The following is an 11,392-nucleotide window of genomic DNA, read 5'->3' as shown; positions in this document are numbered from 1 at the left end:
CCTCCCCCTCCCTCGCTAACCCTCTTCCTCCCCCTCCATCTCTAACCCTCGTGCCTCCCCTCCTCTCTAACCCTCTTCCTCCCCCTCCATCGCTAACCCTCTTCCTCCCCCTCCATCTCTAACCCTCTTCCTCCCTCTCTAACCCTCTTTCTCCCCCTCCATCTCTTCCTCCCCCTCCACCTCTTCCTCCCCCTCCCTCTCTAACCCTCTTCCTCCCTCTCTCTTCTCATCCTCCCCCTCCCTCTCTAACCTCTTCCTCCCCCTCCATCTCTTCCCCTCTTCCTCCCCTCCTCTCGAACCCTCTTCCTCCCCCTCCCTCTCTAACCCTCTTCCTCCCCCTCCCGCTCTTCCCCTCTTCCTCCCCCTCCCTCTCTCTCCTCATCCTCCCCATCTCTCTCTTCCCCTCTTCCTCCCCCTCCCCTCTCTCTCCTATTCCTCCCCCTCTCTCTCTTCCCCTCTTCCTCCCCCTCCCTCTCTCTCCTATTCCTCCCCCTCTCTCTCTTCCCCTATTCCTCCCCTCTCTCTCTTCCCCTCTTCCTCCCCCTCCCTCTCTCTCCTATTCCTCCCCATCTCTCTCTTCCCCTCTTCCTCCCCCTCCCTCTCTCTCCTATTCCTCCCCCTCTCTCTCTTCTCCTCTTCCTCCCCCTCCCTCCCTCTCCTCTTCTTCCACCTCTCACCTTTCTTCATGCTGATAAAGGGGATGGTGTACTGTCCTATAAACTCAGAGGTGAGTCCTGTCTGGTCTCTTACAGTGAAGCGGATGAGGCTGAGGTCAGGGACAGAGATGGTGAAGTTCATGGCCGAGTCCCACCGAGGGCTCAGAGCTGTGGGAGGGAACCAGAACAGTTACTATATTCACCCTCAATCCCCAGTCAACTCAAAGCCCCTATGAATAGGTGAACTCTCTATCTCTCCCTCTCTCTCCCCCCCACCCTGTCATCTATCTCTCACCCCCCCCACCCAGTCATCTATCTCTCCCTCTCTCTCACCCCCCCTCCCCCCACAGCCCGGTTAGCCACTGTTTGGGAGCACATATAGAACCCTATTCCCTATATAGTGCACTACTTTAGACCAGGGCCCTATAGAACCCTATTCCCTATATATAGTGCACTACTTTAGACCAGAGCCCTATAGAACCCTATTCCCTATATAGTGTACTACTTTAGACCAGGGCCCTATAGAACCCTATTCCCTATATAGTGCACTACTTTAGACCAGAGCCCTATAGAACCCTATTCCCTATATAGTGCACTACTTTAGACCAGGGCCCTATAGAACCCTATTCCCTATATAGTGCACTACTTTAGACCAGAGCTCTATGTGGGCCCTGGTCAAAGCAGTGAACTGAGTAGGGTGCTACTATATCTGATGCTATCAAGAAACAATCAGACTGTTGATCTTTTACACTCCGTTCAGGAGTTCATTGTTGCTGAGGGCAGTTGAAAGCAGACAGAGGAGATTGAATGAGACATGTCCTGTTATTTTTCTCAGGGATGTTTTAAAACAGATAGAAACACGTGTTATTGTTCACCCAGACATCAAATTATGGAAATGCTTCACATGTTGTTATTGAAATGGTCCACATTGACCTGTGTATAAGTGATATACTTGAATATGCAAATACAACTTTTTATATAGTCTCAAGTAGCAAAAATCTAAGTCACAAATGTCATTACTGTATTGTAGGTATAGTGTATACGCCTAGTGTGCTCTCTTGGCTCGCTCCTTTTCTTGCCCCTCTCTAGTGAGTACAGCCTGTCCTCTCTCCTCTCTAGTGAGTGCAGCCTGTCCTCTCTCCTCTCTAGTGAGTACAGCCTGTCCTCTCTCCTCTCTAGTGAGTGCAGCCTGTCCTCTCTCCTCTCTAGTGAGTACAGCCTGTCCTCTCTCCTCTCTAGTGAGTGCACCCTGTCCTCTCTCCTCTCTAGTGAGTGCAGCCTGTCCTCTCTCCTCTCTAGTGAGTACAGCCTGTCCTCTCTCCTCTCTAGTGAGTACAGCCTGTCCTCTCTCCTCTCTAGTGAGTGCAGCCTGTCCTCTCTCCTCTCTGGTGAGTGCAGCCTGTCCTCTCTCCTCTCTGGTGAGTGCAGCCTGTCCTCTCTCCTCTCTGGTGAGTACCGCCTGTCCTCTCTCCTCTCTAGTGAGTACAGCCTGTCCTCTCTCCTCTCTAGTGAGTACAGCCTGTCCTCTCTCCTCTCTAGTGAGTACAGCCTGTCCTCTCTCCTGTCTAGTGAGTACAGCCTGTCCTCTCTCCTCTCTAGTGAGTGCAGCCTGTCCTCTCTCCTCTCTAGTGAGTGCAGCCTGTCCTCTCTCCTCTCTAGTGAGTGCAGCCTGTCCTCTCTCCTCTCTAGTGAGTGCAGCCTGTCCTCTCTCCTCTCTAGTGAGTGCAGCCTGTCCTCTCTCCTCTCTAGTGAGTGCAGCCTGTCCTCTCTCCTCTCTAGTGAGTGCACCCTGTCCTCTCTCCTCTCTAGTGAGTGCAGCCTGTCCTCTCTCCTCTCTAGTGAGTGCAGCCTGTCCTCTCTCCTCTCTAGTGAGTACAGCCTGTCCTCTCTCCTCTCTAGTGAGTACAGCCTGTCCTCTCTCCTCTCTAGTGAGTACAGCCTGTCCTCTCTCCTCTCTAGTGAGTGGACTCTGTCCTCTCTCCTCTCTAGTGAGTGCAGCCTGTCCTCTCTCCTCTCTAGTGAGTACAGCCTGTCCTCTCTCCTCTCTAGTGAGTACAGCCTGTCCTCTCTCCTCTCTAGTGAGTTCAGCCTGTCCTCTCTCCTCTCTAGTGAGTTCAGCCTGTCCTCTCTCCTCTCTAGTGAGTACAGCCTGTCCTCTACTCTCTAGTGAGTGGACCCTGTCCTCTCTCCTCTCTAGTGAGTACAGCCTGTCCTCTCTCCTCTCTAGTGAGTACAGCCTGTCCTCTCCTCTCTAGTGAGTGGACCCTGTCCTCTCTCCTCTCTAGTGAGTGTAGCCTGTCCTCTCTCCTCTCTAGTGAGTACAGCCTGTCCTCTCTCTCCTCTCTAGTGAGTGCAGCCTGTCCTCTCTCCTCTCTAGTGAGTTCAGCCTGTCCTCTCTCCTCTCTAGTGAGTGCAGCCTGTCCTCTCTCCTGTCTAGTGAGTACAGCCTGTCCTCTCTCCTCTCTAGTGAGTGCAGCCTGTCCTCTCTCCTCTCTAGTGAGTACAGCCTGTCCTCTCTCCTCTCTAGTGAGCGCAGCCTGTCCTCTCTCCTCTCTAGTGAGTGCAGCCTGTCCTCTCTCCTCTCTAGTGAGCGCAGCCTGTCCTCTCTCCTCTCTAGTGAGTGCAGCCTGTCCTCTCTCCTCTCTAGTGAGCGCAGCCTGTCCTCTCTCCTCTCTAGTGAGTGGACCCTGTCCTCTCTCCTCTCTAGTGAGCGCAGCCTGTCCTCTCTCCTCTCTAGTGAGTGCAGCCTGTCCTCTCTCCTCTCTAGTGAGCGCAGCCTGTCCTCTCTCCTCTCTAGTGAGTGCAGCCTGTCCTCTCTCCTCTCTAGTGAGCGCAGCCTGTCCTCTCTCCTCTCTAGTGAGTGGACCCTGTCCTCTCTCCTCTCTAGTGAGCGCAGCCTGTCCTCTCTCCTCTCTAGTGAGCACAGCCTGTCCTCTCTCCTCTCTAGTGAGTACAGCCTGTCCTCTCTCCTCTCTAGTGAGTGCAGCCTGTCCTCTCTCCTCTCTAGTGAGTACAGCCTGTCCTCTCTCCTCTCTAGTGAGTACAGCCTGTCCTCTCTCCTCTCTAGTGAGTACAGCCTGTCCTCTCTCCTCTCTAGTGAGTACAGCCTGTCCTCTCTCCTCTCTAGTGAGTTCAGCCTGTCCTCTCTCCTCTCTAGTGAGTACAGCCTGTCCTCTCTCCTCTCTAGGGAGTACAGCCTGTCCTCTCTCCTCTCTAGTGAGTACAGCCTGTCCTCTCTCCTCTCTAGTGAGCACAGCCTGTCCTCTCTACTCTCTAGTGAGTGCAGCCTGTCCTCTCTCCTCTCTAGTGAGTTCAGCCTGTCCTCTCTCCTCTCTAGGGAGTACAGCCTGTCCTCTCTCCTTCTAGTGAGCACAGCCTGTCCTCTCTACTCTCTAGTGAGTGCAGCCTGTCCTCTCTCCTCTCTAGTGAGTTCAGCCTGTCCTCTCTCCTCTCTAGGGAGTACAGCCTGTCCTCTCTCCTCTCTAGGGAGTACAGCCTGTCCTCTCTCCTCTCTAGGGAGTGCAGCCTGTCCTCTCTCCTCTCTAGTGAGCGCAGCCTGTCCTCTCTCCTCTCTAGTGAGTGCAGCCTGTCCTCTCTCCTCTCTAGTGAGCGCAGCCTGTCCTCTCTCCTCTCTAGTGAGTGGACCCTGTCCTCTCTCCTCTCTAGTGAGTGCAGCCTGTCCTCTCTCCTCTCTAGTGAGCACAGCCTGTCCTCTCTCCTCTCTAGTGAGTGCAGCCTGTCCTCTCTCCTCTCTAGTGAGTACAGCCTGTCCTCTCTCCTCTCTAGTGAGTGCAGCCTGTCCTCTCTCCTCTCTAGTGAGTACAGCCTGTCCTCTCTCCTCTCTAGTGAGTACAGCCTGTCCTCTCTCCTCTCTAGTGAGTACAGCCTGTCCTCTCTCCTCTCTAGTGAGTACAGCCTGTCCTCTCTCCTCTCTAGTGAGTTCAGCCTGTCCTCTCTCCTCTCTAGTGAGTACAGCCTGTCCTCTCTCCTCTCTAGGGAGTACAGCCTGTCCTCTCTCCTCTCTAGTGAGTACAGCCTGTCCTCTCTCCTCTCTAGTGAGCACAGCCTGTCCTCTCTACTCTCTAGTGAGTGCAGCCTGTCCTCTCTCCTCTCTAGTGAGTTCAGCCTGTCCTCTCTCCTCTCTAGGGAGTACAGCCTGTCCTCTCTCCTCTCTAGGGAGTACAGCCTGTCCTCTCTCCTCTCTAGGGAGTACAGCCTGTCCTCTCTCCTCTCTAGGGAGTACAGCCTGTCCTCTCTCCTCTCTAGTGAGTACAGCCTGTCCTCTCTCCTCTCTAGTGAGCACAGCCTGTCCTCTCTCCTCTCTAGTGAATGGACCCTGTCTGATATACAGTATGTGGTTGAGTATGTAGTACACAGGCAGAATATATCATCCCTCTGTCCTCTGTGTTCTTTCTGAGGTCTAGTGTCCCTCTGTCCTCTGTGTTCTTTCTGAGGTCTAGTGTCCCTCTGTCCTCTGTGTTCTTTCTGAGGTCTAGTGTCCCTCTGTCCTCTGTTCTTTCTGAGGTCTAGTGTAGCCTACTGTAGTCAAAGGATGGGCCCTCTACTCCTCTAAAGGCAAACCAGACAGGCTGCATCCCAAATCACACCCTATAGCCTAAAGTGCACTACCTAGGCCCTGGTCAAAAGTAGTGGACTACATAGGGGAAAGAGTGCACTTTGGGACACAGACTGTGCCTTTTGAAGAGGCTAGCTCATCAGCACATTTCACCCTCGGAAGCCCAAGAGCTGTCGGCCCGGGAATTGGATTCACGGGGAGAAGAATTAAAGTTGTATAAAGTGGTTTCCTAGGGCAGGAGACCAGTCTCTCTATGAGTATGGGTTCTGACTGTAGATTCAAACAGTACTCTGAGATCACAGCTAGTCTGCTCCTCTGTACACTGTATCACTCTGAGACTTTGTAGGTTGAGCCTGTTTTTTCTTCCAGGCATTGACTGTCTTTTTCCAGACGTTGACTGTCTTTCCCTGTCATTGACTGTCTTTTCTAGATATGGACTGTCTTTTTCCAGACATTGACTGTCCTTTCCAGACATCGACTGTATTTTCCCAGACATCGACTGTCTTTTCCCAGACATTGACTGTCCTTTTCCAGACATCGACTGTCTTTTCCAGACATCGACTGTCTTTTCCAGACATCGACTGTCTTTTCCCAGACATCGACTGTCTTTTCCCAGACATCGACTGTCTTTTCCCAGACATCGACTGTCTTTTCCCAGACATCGACTGTCTTTTCCCAGACATCGACTGTCTTTTTTCCAGACATCGACTGTCTTTTTTCCAGACATCGACTGTCTTTTTTCCAGACATCGACTGTCTTTTTCCCCGACATCGATTGTCATAGGCTCCACATACTCTAGTTTAGTTTCTTCACGGTCGTGTGAGGACTCACTCACAGTCCAATCTAGCCACGTCTGTGTCGCGATGCCTCTCATGTGTACCCGTCTCTATCTATGCTTCAGCACACACAGTTGCTCGGTTACCATTAAGTACATTCAATCCGGATCGCGGGAGATCCGCGTCGTAGCGCAATTTACATTTTAAAGGTAATTTCCGATTTGATTTGACTTATGCAATGTCTCTGTGAACATGGAAACATTGCCTTTTTAAAAGGTGCATAGCTGTATAAGGGGAGATCGTATTGAATCAGTGGGACGGTCGCATGGAGGACTCACAGTTGTGTCTGACCGTGTCTGTGTGTCTCCTGCAGGAGTCTGACTGGACACTGTGGATCTCCACGCGTACGAAGGGGTCCAGGGCCTTGCCGCTCCGCGGGACAGGCAGGTTGGAGCCACTGATGACCTTCACACAAGAGACAGAGACAGAGACAGAGACGGGGACAGAGACAGAGACAGGGACAGAGACAGAGACAGGGACAGAGACAGAGACAGGGACAGAGACAGGGAAAGAGACGGAGACGGGGACGGGGACAGGGACAGGGAAAGAGACGGGGACAGAGACAGGGAAAGAGACGGGGACGGGGACAGAGACAGGGAAAGAGACGGGGACGGGGACAGAGACAGGGACAGAGACAGGGACAGAGACAGGGACAGAGACAGGGACAGGGACAGGGACAGGGAAAGAGACGTGAGCTGTTAGTGTTTTTCCCTCTGAACACCTGACATTATTGCTGTCTCTGTGAGCCTAGAGACGGTTGAACCCAGCATGCCATGGCATTAGACAGGTGGTAGACAGACAGACAGACAGACAGACAGACAGACAGACAGGCAGGCAGGCAGGCAGGCAGGCAGGCAGGCAGGCAGGCAGGTGGTAAACAGACAGACAGACAGGTGGTAGACAGACAGGTGGTAGACAGACAGACAGACAGACAGACAGACAGACAGACAGACAGACAGACAGACAGACAGACAGACAGACAGACAGACAGACAGACAGACAGGTGGTAGACAGACAGACATTGGCATTTCAGTTTCCTTCCTGAATTCCAAATTCCATTTTTTTCTCATTGCTTTTCAATGAGGATGTAAATGTTCCAATCTGATGGGGCGTGTGTTCTTCTGCCTGCCTCGGGGCCTGGTGCCAGGGATTCATCAGCACTCAGAGTGGGCATGGGAGGGAGGGAGGGAGGGAGGGAGGAGTGTAATTACACCAGTCTATGCCCAACCCTGATCAAAGACAAACCTGCGTGCAGTTATCTGGATATGCCTGCCTGCACCGATGGATCCACCTCACTAAGGAAATGGGAAGTCAGTGATCCCCCCCCCCCCCCCCCCCCCAACTGCCTCATAGTGGTGCTATAGGTATTGTGAGGTTTGATCATCAGCACGGTAATTACCAGGCTAATGTTACAGGTGCGGGACTGTACATCAGTCACTGTGCGATGGACTGATCTATGACTCGTTGATTTAGGGTAACAGGAACTATGCATGACTTATGGTAATTATACACAATCCCAAAACTCATTCAAATTGGGTCAGTAAAGTCCATTCTCCTGCTCGAGGAAACCGATTGTTAGGAAATAGATTGGTAAACAGTATGCAAAACAGGTCTATAGAGTTGAAAAGGAAGCAACGTTATTGTCTTACCTCTTCTAGTTGAATTATTCAATACAGCAGCTTTACCTATTTATAAGTGAACATATTCTATTTATAAATCTGATTTTAAATCTGATTTTGGACTTGAAAGCTCTGCAGGGCTTTCTAGGGGGCTTTCCCTGGAGTGGAGTAACAGACTAGAAGCACGGGATGATGTTGATACATAAAGGGGCTTTTTTTCTTCTTCCCCCTCTGAAAAGAGAATACATGTATTTTTCATGCGCAGGGGGAGTCTAGTTTAGTCTACTGAAGCAATAAGGCCCGAGGGGGGGTGGTATATGCCTAATATACCACGGTTAAGGGCTGGTCTTATGCACGATGCAACGCTGAGTGCCTGGATACAGCACTTAGCTGTGGTTAATCGGCCATATACAACAAACCCCCCGAGGTGCCTTATTGCTTTTATAAACTGGTTACCAACGTAATTACAACAGTAAACAGGTCATTCTATGTCATACCCGTGGTATATTGTCTGTTATAAACTGGGTGGTTCGAGCCCTGAATGCTGATTTGGCTGACAGCCGTGGTATAGACTGTATACCATGGGTATTGACAAAACATTTATTTTTGTCATTTTTTATAATTACGTTGAGGGGGGTTCCCATTATTTGTAACTTATTTTGTATATAATGTTTCTGCCACCGTATCTTACGGCACAAAAATAGCTTCTGGATATCAGGACAGCGATCACTCACCTCGGATTAGACAAAGATTTTCTTCAACAGGACATTGTCCAAACACCCGACAGGGCCGACATCCCAGGCAAGAGGAAGAGACACAGGTACAGAGGACACAGAACGGGATGCCTCGTGAGGCTCCGCAGAAGGCGAGTGGGAAAGCTGCCGTTACAGTCAATATTACTCGCCAACGTGCAATCATTGGACAATAAATTAGACGAGGTACGATCACGAATATCCTACCAACGGGACATCAAAAACTGTAATATCCTATGTTTCACAGAATCGTGGCTGAATGACGACATGGATATTCAGCTAGCGGGATATACGCTGCACCGGCAAGATAGAACAGCACACTCCGGTAAGACGAGGGGAGGGCGGTCTGTGCATATTTGTAAACAATAGCTGGTGCATGAAATCAAAGGAAGTCTCTAGATTTTGCTCGCCTGAAGTAGAGTATATTGTGATAAATTGTAGGTCACACTGCTTGCCTAGAGAGTTTTCAGCTATACTTTTTGTGGCTGTTTATTTACCACCACAGACAGATGCTGGCACTAAGACCGCACTCAGCCAGCTGTATAAGGAAATAAGCAATCAGGAAACCACTCACCCAGAGGAGCCGCTCCTAGAGGCCGGAGACTTTAATGCAGGGAAACTTAAATCAGTTCTACCTAATTTCTATCAACATGTTAAATGTGCAACCTGAGGGGAAAAAATTCTAGATCCCCTGTACTCCGCACACAGTGACGTGCACAAAGCTCTCCCTCGCCCTCCATTTGGTAAATCCGACCATAATTCTACCGTCCTGATTCCTGCTTACAAGCAAAAAGTAAAGCAGGAAGCACCAGTGACTCGGTCTATAAAAAAGTGTTCAGATGAAGCAGATGCTAAACTACAGGACTGTTTTGCTATCACAGACTGGAACATGTTCCAGGATTCTTCCGATGGCATTGAGGAGTACCGTCACTGGCTTTATCAATAAGTGCATCGAAGACATAATCCCCACAGTGACTGTACGTACATACCCCAACCAGAAGCCATGGATTACAAGCAACATTCGCACTGAGCTAAAGGGTAGAGCTGCCGCTTTCAAGGTAGCTTATAAGAAATCCCGCTATGCCCTGCAACGAACCATCAAACAGGCAAAGCATCAATACAGGGCTAAGATTGGATCATACTACACCGGCTCTGACGCTCGTCGGATGTGGCAGGGCTTGCAAACTATTACAGACTACAAAGGGAAGCACAGCCGCAAGCTTCTCATTGACACGAGCCTACCAGACGAGCTAAATCACTTCTATGCTCGCTTCGAGGCAAGCAACACTGAGGCATGCATGAGAGCATCAGCTGTTCTGGACGACTGTGTGATCACACTCTCCGTAGCCGACATGAGTAAGACCTTTAAACAGGTCAACATACACAGGGCTGCGGGGCCAGATGGATTACCAGGACGTGTGCTCCGGGCATGTGCTGACCAACTGGCAGGTGTCTTCACTGACATTTTCAACATGTCCCTGATTGAGTCTGTAATACCAACATCTTTCAAGCAGACCACCATAGTCCCTGTGCCCAAGAACACAAATGAAACGTGCCTAAATCACTACAGACCCATAGCACTCACGTCCGTAGCCATGAAGTGCTTTGAAAGGTTGGTAATGGCTCACATCAACACCATTATCCCAGAAACCCTAGACCCACTCCAATTTGCATACCGCCCAAACAGATCCACAGATGACGCAATCTCTATTGCACTCCACACTGCCCTTTCCCACCTGGACAAAAGGAACACCTATGTGAGAATGCTATTCATTGACTACAGCTCAGCGTTCAAAACCATAGTATCTTCAAAGCTCATCACTAAGCTAAGGATCCTGGGACTAAACACCTCCCTCTGCAACTAGATCCTAGACTTCCTGACGGGCCGCCCCCAGGTGGTGAGGGTAGATAACAACACATCCACCACCCTGATCCTCAACACTGGAGCCCCCCAGGGGTGCGTGCTCAGTCCCCTCCTGTACTCCCTGTTCACCCACAACTGCATGGCCAGGCACGACTCCAACACCATCATTAAGTTTGCTGACGACACAACAGTGACGAGACAGCCTATAGGGAGGAGATCAGAGACCTGGCCGGGTGGTGCCAGAATAACAACCTATCCCTCAACGTAACCAAGACTAAGGAGCTGATTGTGGACTACAGGAAAAGGAGGACCGAGCACGCCCCAATTCTCATCAACGGGGCTGTAGTGGAGCAGGTTGAGAGCTTCAAGTTCCTTGGTGTCCACATCACCAACAAACTAACATGGTCCAACCATACCAAGACAGTCGTGAAGAGGGCACGACAAAGCCTATTCCCCCTCAGGAGACTAAAAAGATTTGGATACGGCCCATTACATCACTGGGGCTAAGCTTCCTGCCATCCAGGACCTCTACACCAGACGGTTTCAGAGGAAGGCCCTAAAAATTGTCAAAGACCCCAGCCACCCCAGTCATAGACTGTTCTCTCTACTACCGCATGGTAAGCAGTACCGGAGTGCCAAGTCTAGGACAAAAAGGCTTCTCAACAGTTTTTAGCCCCAAGCCATAAGACTCCTGAACAGGTAACCATATGGCTACTAGGACTATTTGCACTGTGTGCCCCCCCCCCCAACCCCCACTTTATGCTGCTGCTACTCTCTGTTCATCATATATGCATAGTCACATTAACCATATCTACATGTACATACTACCTCAATTGGGCCGACCAACCAGTGCTCCCGCACATTGGCTAACCGGGCTATCTGCATTGTGTCCCACCCACCAACCCCTCTTTTACGCTACTGCTACTCTCTGTTCATCATATATGCATAGTCACTTTAACCATATCTACATGTACATACTACCTCAATCAGCCTGACTAACCGGTGTCTGTATGTAGCCTGTCTACTGTATATAGCCTCTCTACTGTATATAGCCTCTCTACTGTATATAGCCTCTCTACTGTATATAGC

The 11,392-nt window shown here is 50.6% G+C and overlaps 1 protein-coding gene across 1 annotated transcript in view; it reads right to left on the bottom strand.

Annotated features, from left to right (window-relative positions):
* Positions 1 to 11,392, bottom strand: part of LOC115196636 (1-phosphatidylinositol 4,5-bisphosphate phosphodiesterase zeta-1-like) — a 33,585-nt gene that overhangs the window by 128 nt on the left and 22,065 nt on the right. Inside the window, exons 10-11 of the mRNA XM_029757482.1 lie at positions 6,343 to 6,473; positions 678 to 817 (exon numbers count right to left, since the gene is read on the bottom strand). Of these exons, the coding sequence (XP_029613342.1) occupies positions 678 to 817; positions 6,343 to 6,473 (271 nt within the window). The remainder of the gene's footprint in view (positions 1 to 677; positions 818 to 6,342; positions 6,474 to 11,392) is intronic.

Source organism: Salmo trutta, chromosome 7 (genome assembly GCF_901001165.1).
Source record: "Salmo trutta chromosome 7, fSalTru1.1, whole genome shotgun sequence".
Classification (NCBI taxonomy): Eukaryota; Metazoa; Chordata; class Actinopteri; order Salmoniformes; family Salmonidae; genus Salmo; species Salmo trutta.
Note: the sequence above shows the minus strand (reverse complement) of the source record. Positions and strands in the feature narration are given on the sequence as shown.